Source organism: Coptis chinensis, chromosome 6 (genome assembly GCF_015680905.1).
Source record: "Coptis chinensis isolate HL-2020 chromosome 6, ASM1568090v1, whole genome shotgun sequence".
Classification (NCBI taxonomy): domain Eukaryota; kingdom Viridiplantae; phylum Streptophyta; class Magnoliopsida; order Ranunculales; family Ranunculaceae; genus Coptis; species Coptis chinensis.
The window spans coordinates 56196275-56215174 of record NC_141461.1 but is presented as its reverse complement, the minus strand read 5'-3'; the positions used below and the strand labels follow the sequence as shown (position 1 = coordinate 56215174).

The following is an 18900-nucleotide window of genomic DNA, read 5'->3' as shown; positions in this document are numbered from 1 at the left end:
TTATGTAGTCAGTAAAAAGTCAGTAACAGTTAACCAATATTGCATAAAAATTCCATAATCTATGAATATATCAATACACGTTTATACTTCATAGAAAACACATCGCATATTGTTGAAAGTTGAAACTGTTGAAACATCTATAAATTTCATGGATCATTCTTCTGTAACTGTGAAATATTTTGAAGTTTTTCAAAAGTCTATTAATGAGTAGATAGATGCTATCCTTGGTTGAAGCTAGCCAAATACCAAAAATAAACTAGATTTATTTTAGAACAAAACCTTGTGATTTCATTAGTTAGCATCACATGTAGGGTATAGTGGCGGAGCCAAAATTTGTTCCAGGATGAGCCGGTGAGCACTAAAAGTTTTCAACTCAACTCAATTTGTGTGTACACAACTACATAAACTTAGTTTGTTTTATTTTAGTTCAAAACTGTTCATCAATATATATAAATATTTTATGTAAACAAGCACTTCTTAATTTATTTAGTCAATATTTGAAAATAAAAAAATTATGTTAATATATTTAGGTAATGGAGATTTCCTAATTCGTAAGTAGTGTTGAATTGGGTTACGAGTCACACCTCATTGCAACTAGTTAATCAAGTTTAGCCTTAGTAAATTGGACAAAATGAGATCCTTAGTATTTATTTATTAATAAGTCAGGTATCTTGTTTTTTTTCGCCAATTATGATAAGTCAGTCAAAAATTCTATATGGTTTCCAACAAAATTAAATTTAAAGAAGCATGGAATCATATGATATGATCAGCTCACTGTTTCTAACTTGAGTACTTTTCTAACTTTTCATTTTAACGGTCGAAGAATCCATCAGCTCAACAAATGAAATATTACTTTTACCAAATAACCCTTTATAGTTCACTTTTTTACAACTAGCTAAAACCCCTTATTCAATGGCACAAATAGAAAATTCAAAGCATAATAGAAACACTAAGTAGTAAGTACCAACTCAAAGTACTGTTTTTTGCCAAATTTCGAGTTGAGCCAGGCGTACCCTGGACCCCCCTGGCTCCGCCACTGGTACGGTACACATGTCTGGACCTTCAAACAGGGAGGGTCTATCTTTCTAGAGATGTTAGTGTTTATTCAATGAGAAAGATTTTGTCTCAAGTCTAAACCAAATACAGATACAACTCAGAATTCAAATTCTCCATTTCTGCTAAACAAGTTGCTGCTTCCTCACGAAAGATTGCCTTGCAAAGTCAGAAAAACAAACAAATATCATGCATGGTTTTAGAGCAAGGTACAGTAGACTTGTAAAAACCAGATTGCCCAGCATAAGTAGTTGAATTGCGCACAACACAAACTCCCTGTATATTTGCCTATATGGCAAAAAGCGCCAATACCATACCATAATGTAATGAAATGATTCACTACATCCCTACACCACAACATACACATACATTTTCTCTCTTCTAGCTCCTCATTTTGATTATAGGTAACCCATGTGACCAACAAGGCAACAATCAGAATGATGAGATCCGTAGCTCATCCGGCAAGTAGCTAAATAGCTAATTATGCTTGTTGTCAGTAAGATACCTTGATGAAGATCATGAGATGTGACTCTAGGTTTCCATTGTAAGTGGTAATTCCCCAGACCAGCACCAAATCTAAGTAAATGTGGATGGGGTCTCACTAGGCAATCCAGGAGCTGCAGGATGTTGGACTGTATTCAGAAATAGTCGTTGTTACACCAATTATATGGCTGAATGCTTGGCAATTTTAGATAGTGTGGAAGTGGCCATCTCCAAGAAGTTGAGAAACATTTGGTTAGAGTCGGATTGTACAGCAGTGCAAGCTTTAAAATTCTACTTAAAGAAGTAGCACGCACAATAACATGCATGAAGATACAAAAGTATGTTCAGTAAAAGGATGGGAAAGTAAAAGTACTTGCCCCAAATATATGCATCGCATAAATAGACAACTCCAAGAGACAATATCATCCTGCAACTTTTATCACACCTATCTCGTTGATCTTTGGGCTTCTATGCTGGAATCAAGAACAAAAGAAAAATTGTCTTAGTCAATAAAAAACAAAAAGCGCCTGCAAAGAGCAGATGACTTACAAATTAAGGGAAATGTCAACCATTTATGGATAAATTAGAGAAACTGGGGTGCAACTCCATAGAGTAATCAAAAGATACTATGCTAGTTACCTTACTTTTCTTGTGTTTGTGAATATCACTTAGATCTTCACTCCCATCATGCTTTCTCTTCTGAAACAGTTGATAAACAAAATGTCTGTAGGAGTCCAAAGGTAGTTTGACATGAGAAGCAAGTCCAAATGCTTTTTCAAGATCATATATCCAAACACAACATCCACAATGGCAAACAATTTACTTCATATGAATTATCCTCTTCGAACAATGGTCAAATGAGGAACCGATATGTCACTTAAAAGTACCCTACTCTCGCCTTTATACTACGGTTAGAGAATTCCTATCTATCCCTTAGAAATTTCAGTTGCAAATAGTTTTTCACTCAAATTTTGATAATGACTAAAAAAATAAACTCTAATATTCACTAAATTAGACATTCTATGGTTCGCATCATTCCTTTTTAATGATTCAATAACTTGCTGAAATTGCTCTTTTCCCATGTGAACAATCATCAATGGGTGGCACTTTCCTCCAATTGCCCTGGATTAGGGAACAAAATTTGTTTACATACCAAGACTTTACTACCCGCCCCCTTCGCTTGGCATGTCTTTCCATCTCTTCCTTCCTCTCTCCACCCACAGGTAGATCCCCTTCACTCCTCTCCCTCTGTTTCTAAAATAGATCCAACTCACTCTACCTTTAGATGCTTATTGCATTTTCAGGAATATTCAGCTCCATTTTACCCAAGGTCTTCGATTCACTTTGGTCTTGTCCCGATTTTATTTCGTGTAGTGTCTCGCCTGTCTACTCTCTCACAAACGTTACTAAGCTACATCTGCTAAAACTCTTTGAAGCTTTATTATTATTATTATTTTAACATATGATATTTCTAAGGTATTATCACTATCAAATCCACCTTTAGGTTTTAACTTGTAGGTATTAATGCAAGGTCCAAACCATAAACATGATGCCCACTCTTATCCTTTTTCTTCTCCTTGTCTTCAAATTTGCTACGGTCCTTGTCTTTATGACGATGTTTGCGCTGCTTATGCTCCTTGTCCTTGTCCTTATCCCTGTCCTTGTGTTTTTTATGCTTCTTCTCCTTGTCTTTCAATTCATTTTTTTATTTCCCTGCAATAGTAGGAGTCCCCTTCTCTGCCTTGTTGAAGACCAGGACAAAAACAGATCAGTAGACCAAGTCACTTAGCATAGAACAGTGTCAGTACTCAGACACTCGACACACATGGGCCGTACAAGTTTAAAAAGTGGGAGATCCCACTAACTCTAAAAATATCAAAAAACAAAAAACAAAATAAACCCAGACAACGTACAGAGGACAGATCTTCCTCTCAACTGAAAAGCCTCTCTTAGTATGTCCAAATCAAAAGCACGTATATGAGCATTTGTATCCCTCGAATACATTGAATTCTGAACAAGCTGATCCAAATCCATCCCCTCTCCATTCCTTATTTCAGTATCTCCCACCAAACTATGGAGATAATGTGTATCAGAGACCGACAAATGATGCGACCTCTTGCAGAAGAATTCATGGTGGGCCCATAACTTGTAGCGATTTAGAAAATCCACATCACCAGTAAGTTCCCGAGGGCTCGAAAAATTCAAATAAGAGACACCGGTTATACCAAGCGCTGGTCTACTTCAACCAAACAATAATGAGTGTAAATAATACATTAACATGCAAATTCGAGTTATAGAACATACCTTAGTCCTAGCAAAAGAAATCCGAATATAAAGAATGATAACTCTTATTTGTTGTCACAAGCTTCGTCTCTTGAGTAGGATTGTTATGTTAGGATCCTGGTTAAGTAATTGACTATCCATTCCTCAACAACTCGGGTTTTCAAGGATTACTGGTCAGTTGTTTAACATTTAGTATCAGAGCCAACACCATACTCTGGGTTCGAACCTTGGGGAGGGGGGCGACTTAGAGGCTGGATTAAAATGTTTTGTATTAAAAAAAATGTGCTAAGTCATTGAATACTGTGATAGGTGAGTGGAGCCGCCAAAAAGAGAAAAGGCTACATCGGGTCAGTGTCGATAGAGTGAGCCGACGAGGACGTCGGACTTTGGAAGCATGGTGGAATGTTAGGATCCTGGTTAAGTAATTAATTATCTATTTGGTTAAGTAATTAATTATCTATTCCTCGACAACTCGGATTTTCAAGGATTACTGGTCAGTTGCTTAACATGTTACTAGAATCAGCTCTTAGAATCCACACCTGAAACCCACTCCTTGGTGAATGGAGAAAGTAGAGAGTAAAATCTTTGAGATAATTTTTATTCTTTTTCTTGGTGTGTTTATAATACCTGCGTAAAGTATTTAAAACAAAGCTAGAAAATAGCTAATTCCCACTACTCTTGCGTAACAAGAGATTTAAGATAGATTCTACTCTATCTAGTAGGCTAACCCATAATGCATAATATCCTACGATCCAAGGAGCAGCTTATATTGGAGACGGATCCTTAATCCATGTGGGCGGACTTAAGTGATCCGACCCACTTACAATGAGTAATCAAGATCACACAGAAATTATGGGGACGCTGCACAACATATAAAAGGAACGATAGATGATGTTATGCACAGATCAAAAGATAAATACATGCCACTCCGACTCCCCATATGCAAATACAATTTCACTTAGATACTAGATGGTCAACCATGTGTACCTCAATGTGCATAACGGAGCATGAAGCCCCTATTTACTCCCTATCAGACACGAACGTAAGCCAGATTTTCGACCACTCCTATGAATGCACACTGATCAAGAATTGGATGATCTCTTGGGATGTAAACATCCACAGACTGCTTAGTTAGTGGGAGATTTACTTTGTCTAATCTTTAGTATATGAAATTCTGCCGAGGAAAGAAAAAATAGATAGGACCAGACCCTTCCTTCTCTAGACCAGGCTTTCTCAAGTTTAGGTCTCGTTCTTGGATGGAAATTCCCAAAACCTGCTGAAAGTGTGGATCATCAAAATTATCACCCGACAGCCTATCAATATTCTTTTCTAGGTAGTTTGCTATAAGTTAATAACCAGATAGGTATTGAGAGCTTTTTTTGTATTAACAATATATCTAGTTTAATCAGAAAGTTATATTTCTGTTTCTTATTGTTGGAGTTATCCCTCACATGAAGAGAATGAGAGAAATTAGTTCAACATGTGTGGAGAAGACAAAGTGCGCCCCGCGCCCTCCACAAGCCATTCTGAAGCGCGCCCCGCGCTAAAGTGCCTGAACATCGTCCAAGGCAAGAAGCGCCACACGCAGCAAGCTGCCGACATCGCCCAAAGAAGCGGCCAGCGCCCATACCTATTTTGACAGGATTCTATTTTTGCGGAACCGCGAGTTTTGCATTATATGTTTGGATTTTTGGCAAAACCAAACACACGAAAGGCAGCACAAAAGTCTGAGAAAACCCAATCTTGAAAGCTATCAAGATTGAGAGATAACTTTTACAGAGATACAACCCTATAAAGAGATAAGAGTGATCTAGTAAGGTGAGAGACTGAAATGAGAGATTGTAATCTTCCTTCCCACTTTATAAAAAGACTAGCTCTTGTGGAAGTAGGCATTATTGGCCGAACCACGGTATATCTTTGTGTTGTGGTTTGCTTTTACTGCTTTACATTATTATCTATTGTTAATAGTTGTTTAGCAAGTTGGGCATGTTAGTATTGGTTGTAACGTAGTTGATATTTTTTACTGCTTTATATTATTATCTGTTGTTAATAGTTGTTTAGCAAGTTGGGCATGTTAGTATTGGTTGTAACGTAGTTGATATTTAGAATTTGTCTGGAGTTGAATTGAGTTCAAATACAAATTATCTGTGTAGTAGGGGAATCAATTGGTATCGGTGTTTAACCCCAACACTTATTTTATGGATTCAATAGAAGTGTCACTCCATTGAGTTTTCCAAGTCATAACGTAGCTTGTTCAATATTCTTTTGCAGAGGATCTTCTTTTAGCAACATGTTCGAAGTTAAGAATTGGGACTTTCAAAAATTTGGCGCAATATTTGTGTATAGTGCACTAATTTCATGCTTATGAATACTTTTCACAAGAAACAAAAGAAAAATTACCTATGGTGAGGATTGATACCAGTTCTTAGTCGAACCTATCACTATTTTAGAGATCGAAGTATGATCAAGAGAAATTACCATGCACTCTCCCAGATTTTGGTTCAGTGGTCACATACTCATCCAAATGATGCTGCTTGGGAAGACTATAATGCCATTTCTACCCAGTTCCTAGGCATTGGTTCTTGAGGACTTTTTGAATAGGGGGAGTATGTTAGGAGTTGAAGAGTTAGTTAATAAAAGTTGTTATAGTAACAGTAACAAACATTATAAAAAAGTAATTAAGTGGATATACTGTCAAGATGTCATGTTGAATACTTTTTAAAAATCCTAGTTCTCAATTTCTCTCTTTCTTCCTGTTTCTCTATTACTCCTCTTGCTGTTTCTTCCACCTCTTTCTCTTAATTCACTCATTTTCCTCTCTTTTCATTCACAACTGAGTTGTTCTTCTAACTTGTTAAGGTAAAAAGCTTACATGTTACATGTTACATGTTAAAATTTGTGTCAATGAGTAAAGGATTGTAACATTAGTTTAAACAATGCATGCATCAACTTCATGATTATGAAAAGTGTTTCAAAACTAAGAAAACAACATGATCATTTTATGTCCAATAAGAAACAACATTCGTTTAAGCATTTTAAATATATAGTACCTCTTCCAAACTTCTTTCCATCAGTGTCCATTCGATCAAAATCACAAAAGAAGCTTTCGCACCTACTTTGATACAACCAAAAGTGCAATTTAGCTAAAATCATATAAATCATAATTTTAACTATAATTCCATACTATATAATAAACCATATAAACAAGCTTGATTTATATACCTTGAGGCTTGAGTCAACAATTAATCCAAGCTTGCTTTTGTTTTTCATCTTTAAGCACGCAAATGTATTAGCTCGCAACACTAAGTAACTGAAGCAGCCCATGATCTCCGGAGGCTATATGTGGACACCCATTAGGAAAAAAAATGTAAAACCAGCAAGTCGAAAGTAGCTGTTACTTGGATGACCGAGCAAAATGTAGAAATCCAGCAAAACCGAAGAAGTGAATACTGGAGAATTGAAAGTGTTAATGGAGAATGAACGATTAATTATCTGATCCTAGCTGTTGATGGCCAAGGAAATAGCTTTGAATTGAAATTCCCTCTTAATTGAGAATTGATACACTGGGTCGTCTTGATAACTGGCTCTGAAGCTGAGATGACGTCCCAAGCACCTTTGACCAAGGGAAAACCATTCTTCTCCAACCTTCTTAAGTTCCTCTGTTTTTGCTCCTTCCCACGTATAAGAATATGTAACATCAATGTCCTGGGTTCACACACTAACTTGTTTGGAAGAATGTGTTTATGAGATGTGAAGACTCCTCTTATTCCCCTCAAGTTATTGACCCCATGTGTATATGTTGGAATAGAAATAGGATGCTCACTGGCGGCCCCAAAACACCATATTGCAGTCTACATGTGCATGAAGCCATGAAGATACAGTGTCAGAGCTGAACTAGTATACTGCGTGGCAGTGGGGAGTGAGCAGAACTGCGGGGGGAGAAAGAGTTGGGTGATGTGGGGAGAGAGAGATGGGTGAAGGAGAAAAGATATTGGGGGCGAAAAAAAAAATGAGCGAAAAGTTGAGGACAAACAATTTGGTTTTTGTCCGCATACCTCCCTTCTGCCAATATCGTTCGCTCCGCTCACTCCATTAAAATTCCTTTCTCTACACAATGTCCTTGCAAGTGTGATGTAAGCTCAGGTTCTTTCAATGACAGTGGATCCTCTTTATATATTAGTATTATATATGTGCCCAAGAAACACAAATGCATCTTTCTGTAAGCACAGACACAGTACATCTCCAAAACCAGTTAAGAAAACTATAATCCTTGCCCAGAAACCGTTCCTATGTATTGGAATTCTCCACCTCTAGACTAGTTAAACTTTTGACGTAGATGGATCTTCACTTCGAGACGCATATGTAACCTTTGTTTGGACAAAAGAATAAAACGCAATAAAATCTCTTTCCTTTGAACTTTGCAGTCGTTTGAAATATATTGATCAACTCTTCCCAGAAATATCAGATATTTTAGAAGATAACCAGAAGAAAGACAACAATTTTTCCTAATCTTCTTTGATTTTCCCAAGCCCTGAATCTTCTTATTACTTTGATTTTCCCAAGCCCTCCCATTCAAAGTTCATCGAATCCGAGCCAAAGTTCTTAATAAACCTACTTATCAAACACAATATATTTTCCACATTATATTTGATAAATTCAACCAAGTATGCGTACTTATTTCTGCAATCCCAATGCACCAGTGCAAGCACACATTTTTATAAAATACATATATATTTTGAGGATTGCTTAGAAAAGATATTAGCCAACTATTCATCCAAGAGGAGGTCATATAGATTAATCAACTGTATACTGAAAAGTATTTGATACTCAGTTTCATTCAAGATCTGCAGAAAATAAGCTACAATAAAAGGCTGGTGGAAACTATGTCCCAACCTTAAAGAGTCATAAAGACCATGGGAAGCCAGTATAGTCTCTACAAAATCGCCTTTTAAAAGGGTGTGGTCTTTAATCTCCTTGATCACGTCATGACCATCCAACCTTTCTGCCTTCTTTTTTAGATGTGCCATCTGGATATCTGTCAATGCAATATTGTTAGTGATTTCAGAAATGTTGCAAATTAGCATTCTAGACACTCAAGATAAATTGGAACACATGTAACAGGAAGTGGTGCTCCAATCATCAGAAGAATGTGGAGCTACAATGCCTTCTTAGGTTCAATGTCAACTAAGAGATCATTAAATTCTGTCAGAAGGTCAAGCACGTTTACAATCTTTTTGTTCTGATTGCATTTTTCTTAACCAGTAGGAAGGGTCTGGTTATTCAATTTCTTGTATTGTGAATTATTGTCACCTGGTGTCCAATCATTGGTTAGTTATTCAAGGACATGTTCCATTTTTTCATGTATGTGTGAGTGTGTATATGGGTCAAGATCAGTGCATTTAAAGAGATTTCAATTTGAACTTGTATCCATACCCGTGAAACTGATGAAGCAAATCTAACAGTCCCCTATAATATGAGCTTGCATCCTAAAGTAGGCAATTAAGTTATACAATTCTGCTTCCGTAGGGATAGCATCAAACTATTGAATGCGAAGTCAGAAGTCAAGAGCACTCCTCTCTCTCGACTCAGAAGTTAAGGTGAACACAAAACTCTCTTGAACCCTAATCAGAAACAGTCCAATTTTTGACACAGAATCATCAAAAGTTGCTTCAATAAGATCATATCATGAGTAAACCTGTATCATTCCTCCCACTCATCAATTACTCACTGACCCTTCTTAAGGCAGAGCCAGATAGCATCATACCTGTTGCATATCATCTTTTTTAAGATTTAATAGAACCACTGCATGTTGTCTAAATTACGACACAACAAAACAAAATTACTGACATTCATATTCTTTCATCACTTCAGTTTTCATCTGTCCTTAAAGATATGCTAAACAGAAAAATGAAAACTCATGAGATTCAAAAGCTGAAACTCATAATTATAACCCACAAAACTCGCAATGCTATTAAAGATGAACCTTTCGAAAATGAGAAGTGTTCGTCTAGCCGTTAGATGTTACATGTATCAAAAGCATTAAGAAACTGTGCACCATCTTCTCTGGGAAGGCCAGGTTAGTAAAGATATCCGGAGTTGGTTTAAGCAACTTTTAAGTTCCAGAGCGAGTTGGATAGCTACAAGAGGCAATAAGGGAGCAAAGACTTCGAACAGTAGAAAATCTTTAACCTAAGGTTTAAGATTTATGGTATGCTGGTGTTTTGGCTACAACCGTAGAAAATCGGAAAGAAAGAAATGGCATAGCAATGAATGATAAATCTTTTTCTATGACCAAATGTAAACACAGGATTAATAGGAGGGTGCACATTGCTAATTGTTTGTCTGAAGCACCACGCAGAGTAGAAATAATGACCTACTGATCCTTCAAAAGATTAAAATGGGTACAAGACCACCTAAGGGACTAAAGAGTAAGGACCAGCGGTAATGTCATGCAAGCCTGCTGCCATTATCAAAGAGGAAAAGCCACTTTAAGAAGAGGGTTAGTGTCCAACTGAATCCTCATAAAGTATCAAATGCAATTACGAACAATCAAAATAAAACTCGACACTCAGCAAGGAGCACTTAAGACACTCAGCAAGCTCAGAGAATGGAGGAAAGTACACTCAGATATATGTGTACTGTGCTGGCGAGAAGTGGAGAATGAAGAACACTTGTTTTATGAATGTAGCTATGCACAATTCATATGAGCTTTGCTACTTCATAGAACTGGTTATAATCGAGGCAGAGCAGTTACATGGAATGATGAGTTGGACTGGATCATAGATGCAACTAAAGGGAAGGGAGTAAAACAAGATGCACCAAAGTTAGTCTGGAATGGGAACGTTTACTGGATTTGGAGGGAAAGAAATAGAAGAATTTTTTAGAGCAAGCACAACACAGCTGAACAGATTATGCACTTGATTTTCAATGATGCAAGGACAAAATTGCAGTCTACGAAAATATCTATGGAGCCTGGGAATGAGATGCAATTCCTTATTAGATTATGGAATGTGCATATTGAAGAAAAACTACCTGTTATCAAGAAATGTAAATGGGAGAAGACAGGACCAGACACTTTTGTGTTAAACACGGATGGGACCTTGCAAGGTGATTTAGGGGCTGGGCTTCTGTTATTAGAAATGACCAGGGTGAAGTGGTTGCTGCAAGAAAAGGAAAGTCTGATCATGCTAACATAGATATGATTGAGCTGCAAGGATTGGAGCAAGGACTGGAAACGGCAATATTTCATGACATAAAGAGGATTGAAGCAAGAACAGATCCTATGAAGGTTGTCTCCTACATGAAGACTAAGGGTAGTATTCTTGGCGTGCAAGGAAACTAATTAGAAGCATTGAGAACATGGTGGCACAGATGGAGAGTTTTACTATAAATCACATTTATAGGGAACCAAATAAGTTGGCTGATGCCTTAGTTGCGAATGTACCTAATGTAAGAAACATTGATAAAATCCCTAGTTCCTTCTCAGAGGATATTAGGAAGATTGCATTTGAGGATGCTATAGGCAGAGAGTATGTGAGATCGTAACAAGCTTATTATTTTCTTATTTTTGTCTTTCCCTCGATTATATGCTTTATCAGACTTAAAGAATCTCCCAGTTTGTGTGTTCATGAGAGAAGATAATGGCCGTATTGCATGGGATCTAGGTATTGATACGGAACTCTCAGACCGAGACATAGTGAGTGTGGCGACACTCACATGCAAACTGGACTCTATTCCTTCTGTGAGACGAGACAAAGATAAACGTCTTTGGTCTATTAACAAAAATTAGAGTTTTTCGACAAAATCCTTTTACTTTGAGCTTCTCACTCTTTGCCCCCCTCTTTTTCCTACACCTTAGTCTATCTTTCCTAGCCATTTTATTTGGGGTGCTAAGGTCCTTTCCAAGGTCACTTTCTTTGTTTGGCGTGCTTCTTTGGGTCATGTGTTAACTATTGATAACCTTCGAAAGAGACGCTTCAAGGAAGCTTTGATCAATTCTTGTCCTTTATGTTTGTCTGATGGTGAATCTGTGAACCATACCCTTATTATGTGTCCTTAGGGTATAGACTTTTTTATTCATATGTCAGGGGTCTAATGGGGGTGTCCGGGTTCGGTGAAGCTGCTTCTAGCTTCTAGGAATGTATTTGCTCACTAACGTAAAGGGAGGAGAATCTGGAGTATGGTTCCTTTTGCCATCTTGTGGGGACTATGGTTGGAGCGAAACAAGAGACACTTTAAGAGAATCGAGGCATCTTTGGAGGAGGCCATTATGGTCATAAATGGCATTATATTTTTCTGGTCTAAGGCGCAGAAGGAGACTCAAGACATTCCTTTTGAGTACTTTGTGTGTAGATGGGAGTCATTCATGTTCTGATTCCGATATTTTTTTTTTCTTTCTTCTTCCTTTGTAGTAGGTTTCGAGGAGCAGAACCTAGGGAACGATCATTATTGTTTTTTAGTGTTTTTTTTTTTTTTTTGTTACTTGTAGTTGTTGGATATCTCATCCTTTTTGTAATTGTTTATATATCCTAATTTTACCGAGGGGAAAAAAATAATAATAATAAATAAATAAATAAATAAAATATTAATTATGAAAAGGGGTGGGGAACCTCTTTAAAAACCCCACTTGCCTACCGAAAACAAATAAAAATAAAAATCGACGAAATGACAGCCTACAAGACGAGAGCAAGTGGAGGTTCTAGAGATCAAAGTTTCTTTATCTATTTCGTCTCCTTGAGTAATTAATCTTCAAAGTGCACCTTCAACCTAAGAAGATTGTCAAGGAAAAAAAATTCAAAAAACTTGAAGGCATGAAAAACATTTTAAAACTTGAATCCTTCCTCTCTCCTTTTTCACACCCACATCTATACATCTCGACTCTTCAATCTTCCATTTTTCAGAAATCTCAGATTCAATGTACAATTTTTAATTAACCCTTACCAACAGTTAACAAAAATTCTTATTCCATCGTCATCTTTGAACCTCTAATTCATGTAAGTCCACCTTTTCTAATATTAATTTTTCTGTGTTGACTTTTAAGAAACTTCGAGCAATATAGACTAAATACATACAAGATGACTTAGATTTCATAGTTAGCAAAACTTGTGTCATGTGCTCTCTTTAAATGTTTCCATATACAGCCATACAGGACTGCAGACCTTTTTCTGTAGTTGCACTGTCATAGTTTCAGTAAAGAGTGTAAACAATTTCTATTCATTGCAAACAAGAAGCCCTTTAACAAGATTAACTTGGCTCACACAGTTCAACCAAAGAGCTGAGTTAGGTATGTTTTAACTTTGAACGCATAAGTTAATCTCTAAACTCTGATAAACTTCATACAACATCGAAAACAAAATGCTCTGCAATGTATAATTATATACGTACTTGGTTACATGTTGAATCTCTGGGGTCCAGAATCGTAGTCATCAAATTCAAACCTGTGTCTCTCTCTCGCAGCCTAAACACAAAGTGTAACTGTGAGTAACTGATGAGTAAAAAGAATTTGCAACTAATTCAGTCCATACCGTATAGGAAAATGGTGAAGATAATGGACATACCTTCTTCACATATGTAGGATCACATGAGATAAGTTCATCCACAGCACTCAGTTTCTTTGATAGTGTCATAATCCTGAAGCAAGGCACAGCACAAAGGTTACTCAGTAACACTTTCATCACTTCAAATTACTAATGATAGTTAATTTTGAATCGCATTGACTCAAGACAAGCAAGGTACTAGGTGAAACTCAAAGGGAAGTGTCTTTCCATGTGCAGTACATTGGGAAGAAACTATTTCACTGTACAAAGTAAACTAAGGACCATGAATTTTCTGGAAAATTGAAATCGCTTTTTGTTTTCTATACTGCATACCTCTGAATTGATGAATCTATATGCTCTATCATCTCACACGTCTTATACTGCTCTGGATCCTCATGAAAACTGACCATTCCATCTTTTTGGTTGATTGTAGCATATATCTCACCATCTTGGATCTAAACAAAACATTTGCAGATTAATTAGGAAATTAAATATCAATATACCAATAAAAAAGAAGACAATATACTTAATATTCATTTTGTATGCAAGCACATAAATTCCATGAGTGATATTAATAACTATCACAAATGCACAATCACTGATTCATTGATAACAATTAATAACTACCATTTGAAGCACATGCATCTCTGCTTCCTTTGAGGTATTCAGTTGCACCCTGTTGGCTATGTCTTGGAGCGAAAGAGTCAAATATGTTTGAGTCAATCTTTGGATATTTCTTTTAGACAAAGATGACACAACCTGCTTCACTAGCCCAAGATTGTTGTCCTGAAATGAAGTCAAAAACAATCATCTATGCACATAAGAGCCTGTAAGTTGTACAAAATAAAATGAAAGAAAGATGCAAGCATCAAGCTTCTTCTTGTTAACATTGAACTGGGTCTCCATGTTGAGTTAAGTGGTTGTGAAAAGAAAACAGTATGGAAGCTCACACTTTGAAATGTATCCCTGTGTATTGCAACAATGCTCTCAACTTCAGAACTTTTACCAGTGCTGTAACTGTTTGCCAAGTCATAGTAGGTCTGCCAAAGTATAATAATATAGTTAGGACAAAATCTGAAAAATGTTATGCATAAAATATGGCGTTTGTCTGCCCCCTACAAAGCACTTGTACTGTTTGGAACAACTATAAAGGAAATACTATGTGCAACTGGATTAAACTTCAAGGTGGGTCAAAAACACAAAACATCCAATAATGAAGTATAATATAAGGACATCACCAATGGAACCTTGATATGGGCCTCTATCTTCAAATTTAAGGGAGCACAAAACACCAGTCCAATGCAGCCCCTATATTGGACTCTATTCTTATCACCCTTGATAACTTGATAGTGTCTTCTTTTTTAACGATCATTTTGAAGGAACTGAAGCGTAAAACAAAGTTCCGCGTGTAAATGTGTAGTTTATACTTGGATTCATTTCATACAAATGAAAGTGGCGCAGTTGGTGAAGGTTCTTAATAGTTGGTATAGACTTCCAAATCCGGGGTTTGAACCCCGCTCTTTTCAAGGGTTTTTTTTTCGAATAACAAAAACACTGAAAACGGACTCCAAGTTTCCAAGCCACTCACAACACCACTATGCCAATAGCACGTGAACCATTGGGTTTCTCAAGATATAATCTTCATTTGAAGATCCTCACTGTAGATCCCCTCCTTCAAAACTTCTTCATTTCATTTATCTCCTTTAAACAGATCTTTAAAAGGCTGATGTGACCCTCTATTTTGAGGGCCTGCATTGGTGATGTTTTAATGAGAAAAAGGATGATATGTAAATGGTGCCACAGAACAATAACAGTGGAGAAAAGTTAAAAGATAAATGTCGAAGAATAGTCACTAAATGCTGCAATCTTGTAGTTAGTAGTCCTTTGGGTGTGTTACCTGACAGTAGTTCCTCAAATTCCTTTGACCCGTCGGAGAAATATACTTGGGCAAGCTAGTCGAAACCTGTTACACAAAGTACTCTAACTACATAAGATACCATCAAACTCATGTCAGAAAAATTAGACTTACTACGTTGAAGACCGGTATCAATAACCAACTACTTGGGTCAAGGTCTTTTGAGAAAACCCCACACACATGGATGGGCAGGCTTTAAGCTTGTTACTAAACTAATGAACTTAAGAGAAACATTTTGATGTTTTTCAAAACTTTATGTTTAAATGAAACAACACTTAACCAAGAAATACTATGAACATTCACCGTGATCAGGGCCAACTCATGTAATGAAAAAAAAGAGGAAAAGTATCAAGCTAACCTGCCCACTGTATATAAGTGAAACAAGAATATACTTTTTGTGTGCTTCAACAGCGATAGCATTGCTGGAAGACATTGGGGCTGTAACAACCTACAACAGGTAAAATTAAGCATATAGGGGTTATTGAAGTCATAAGAGAGTCATCTATATGATGGTCAAATAAGATAAGCTCTGGCTATGCGCCTTTTACTCACATTGTGTAGAAGTTCCATAGCTTTGCGGTAATTTTTTTCTCCGACGCATATCATCCCCCTATGTAATGAAATGCAAAGCAATGTCAGTTTCATCCGGAGTAGTGTCCTCAAGCATCTCAAAGCTAGATCACCAAGGAAAAAAATTGAGAACAACAAAACGGGCGTAGGTCCTACCATTCTAAGAAAACAGAGCAAAATCTATCCTAAAAAGAAAAGATTCAAAATAAACCTCCACTATATACAACAACACTACAATCACCAGAGTAAGTTAAAACTATAGCATGAAGAAAATCAAATAAGCGTTGATAATCTTCAGAAGCGTAAAAAAATTATTGTTAACTATTGTCAATTGTGTAGGAAAGATGGTGAATCTGTAAATCATGTTTTGTTAGGGTGTCCTTTTTCTTGGAACATTTGGTCTTCTTTCCATTTAGAGTCTTGTATTTATTGGGTGAATCCTGGGCGTGTGGTGGATTTGTTGAAGGGTTGGGGTCATGGTCCTTTTACCTCATCAGGCAATCGTCTTTGGAGCTTATTACCATTTGCTATTCTGTGGGGTATTTGGATTGAGCGAAATCGTCGACACTTTGAAGGCGTTTCCGCATCTAAGCAAGAGATTATCATATCTATTAAGGCTCTATTATTTCAGTGGTCTAAGATTTTTAAAGAGTTTAGGAGTATCCCTTTTGAGTATTTTGTGGTGAGATGGGATAGACTTTTGTATTTAGAAGTAGAATAATTTGTAGTTCTCGGGTTAGCCTCCTGTGGCTATGTTTTTAGTTTTATTTTGTTTCTTTGTAATAGTAGGCTTTCTCGGCCTACTTTCTTTTCATATTTAATGAGATTTCATCTTTACCGAGCAAAAATAAATAAATAAATAAGAAACTAATATAGCACTAGAAGACCTCAGAAGTGAAAAGCAATCACATCATGTTGGGGTGTCTTTTGTTTGCAAGTGAGAATATCCAAGCATATATCTCACTTTACAGTAGATATTTTTTCGCCTAGGAAATCCAAGCCCTTCCCTTATGAGAAATCAACCAGGAAATGTTTCCCGTAAATGTTTTAGGAGGTGAAAATATATACAGTGAATGCTCTCCTACCTCATGAATACCGTAAACTCTTTACTACAGAGTGAGACTTACATAAAAAAAAAGTTCTTCCATGCAATCTAACACACCCTTAATAAAATTTTGTTGTAAAGTTTCTACTGGCCACTGTAAAGTCCTAGAAAGTATGTATCACTTGCAATTTTTTGACGTAAAGGTGCACCACACTTAGCAATTGATGTCCCCTTGACATCTTTGATATATTATGTCTTAATCAACTAGTTTAAAGAGAAGAAGCCTTCTCTATGGAGCAGGCTTAATTTTTCAATAACTTGTACCTTCATATTGTAATTACAGTTGTGCATACCCAATCCTTCTAGTACTCATGGCAGCTGGTGTGACTCTTACGAACATTGGTTTTGCCTTTAGCACAGCACACCATAAGACATGTTCACATGCCTTCAGCAAGCATCATTACTCATTCATATGGCAACTGTTGTACGTTAAGGTTTCAGCACGCATTGTCACATTTCTCGTTTGCCTATGACATGTAAAGGCATGCCTTTGCCACATCTTATGTCAGACATCTTTCACGCAGAAAAAAATCATAAACTAAGTTTAGTGTCTATTTAAGTGTTCATCATTTCTCTTAATTAAGATCCCCCCCAGGTTTGCAGATATATTTTCTTTAACAGTTTGGAATGTCTTCTTTGGCTTCCTTCACGCATTCAGAAATCAGAATCCTAAACACAAACATTTCTTTTACATGGTTGGCGCTATTATGCATCATTCTACACAAGGGTGAACCATCTAGGTAGACAACACCTACCGAAACTACACTACAGTACTACCCCTTGTTCATCTCAGCACCCTCATCTATAAAACACTGAATACAAACTCTTTTTCCAAACATAATATAGCAAATTGGTCCTTATTGTTTTCCTACAAACTGAGACAATTGCTACAAATCTTCCTTGTATTTGAACCTGGGTACAAGATAGCCTGAGACCAATGAACCATCAGGCATAAAGGTACAATAGCTGAAGGACAAAACTACCTAAAACAACAAAAAAATAAATAATAATGAGACAAACTACGGATAAGATGGATATATTACCCATAATAGCAGTATAGAAAGAAGTCTTTTGGCTGATCAATCTCAAAGATGTCCTCCTCCAAAATGCCAAGACCCGACTTATAACACTTTGCCAAGAGACAGAGAAGAAGAAAATCTGGGTGTAAAGTAGTCAACTGTTCAGGGGAAGACTGAAGCTTCCGAATAGCTACTCGAAGTGGGGCAATGCCTCGAATTGGTGTTCGAAGAGACATAAGTTCATCCTTGAACCTCTTGCAAACAGATATAACTGCAAGGCACAAGTTGTAAGTCATTCCTGGGCAGTTATTTCAAGATAACGAGAAACCACCAATTAAAGTTTGCAATACATTTATCAGTAGCCAAACGTATCTGTTCTTCCGAGCAAGTAGTAATAAATGTGGCAACAACAGGAACAAGCTCCACAGATTGCTCTTTTGACAATGCAGCACCAGTGTACGCCTCCCTAAACAAGTAAATGTAAATAATAATTTTTTATTGTCATTGATTTTTTTTTTTTTTTTAAATAAAAAAAACTTACAGAAAGTAGAGATAGCCGAGAGAATGGTTTGAAGGGTGAAGTTGATGTAAATGAGGAGCTAATTGGGATGCTTGAGAGTGAAGAGAGTCTTGGGATTGTTTTAATAGGTCGTTGAGACGAAAAAATTGGTCGGGGCTGGTTGATAGTTCGTGAATCTGCGCAATCAGAGGCTCCATGTCTGAGTCTGACTACTGTTGATGGAGTTGTTTTCTAGAAAAGAATGAGATGAAGAAGACATGTTTGTTAATTGGGCTGGGCCTACATTCTGTGAGTCCGGTTCGAATTCGGCCCACTAATAAAGCCTGCTTTATAATGTGGCAGTTGACAAGTGACAACTGAGTTACAGATGTGCACCAGAGTTCTAGGGATCATTATGGAGTAACCTCAAAAATCGG

At 36.8% G+C, this 18900-nt stretch overlaps 1 protein-coding gene and 1 long non-coding RNA gene across 9 annotated transcripts; both read right to left on the bottom strand.

Moving 5' to 3' along the window:
* Nucleotides 1-834: 834 nt before the first annotated feature.
* Nucleotides 835-8304, bottom strand: LOC147493685 (uncharacterized). 8 transcript variants are annotated; one of them, XR_015197760.1, is made up of 5 exons: nucleotides 7042-8304; nucleotides 6870-6934; nucleotides 4807-5095; nucleotides 2176-2235; nucleotides 835-2009 (listed from the first exon to the last, which is right to left on the bottom strand). It is a non-coding gene; the product is annotated as an uncharacterized LOC147493685 (long non-coding RNA). The 8 variants fall into 8 exon arrangements; XR_015197759.1 differs by lacking the exon at nucleotides 4807-5095 and having other exon boundaries at nucleotides 835-1212; nucleotides 1559-2009; nucleotides 7042-8270; XR_015197758.1 differs by lacking the exon at nucleotides 4807-5095 and having other exon boundaries at nucleotides 835-1212; nucleotides 1559-2009; nucleotides 6870-6931; nucleotides 7042-8269.
* Nucleotides 8305-8588: 284 nt separating this feature from the next.
* On the bottom strand, nucleotides 8589-18780 carry COP13 (Proteasome component (PCI) domain protein). The gene is made up of 12 exons (XM_086564555.1): nucleotides 18506-18780; nucleotides 18315-18430; nucleotides 17989-18235; nucleotides 15823-15880; nucleotides 15629-15718; nucleotides 15253-15318; nucleotides 14306-14395; nucleotides 13983-14141; nucleotides 13689-13810; nucleotides 13377-13449; nucleotides 13204-13276; nucleotides 8589-8854 (listed from the first exon to the last, which is right to left on the bottom strand). Exons 1-11 carry the CDS (start codon nucleotides 18679-18681, stop codon nucleotides 13208-13210), a joined length of 1266 nt encoding a protein of 421 aa, XP_086420681.1. The 5' UTR covers nucleotides 18682-18780; the 3' UTR covers nucleotides 8589-8854; nucleotides 13204-13207.
* Nucleotides 18781-18900: the final 120 nt, after the last annotated feature.

What these genes read in the sequence shown, in the direction of transcription:
- COP13 (XM_086564555.1), bottom strand. Translation starts at nt 18,681, where the DNA reads ATGGAGCCTCTGATTGCGCAGATTCACGAACTATCAACCAGCCCCGAC. An exon ending in TTTCTATACTGCTATTATGG is followed by an intron (nt 15,881 to 17,988) that starts GTAATATATCCA and finishes TTCATTACATAG; the next exon opens with GGGGATGATATGCGTCGGAG. An exon ending in ATAGATTCATCAATTCAGAG is followed by an intron (nt 13,450 to 13,688) that starts GTATGCAGTATA and finishes GCCTTGCTTCAG; the next exon opens with GATTATGACACTATCAAAGA.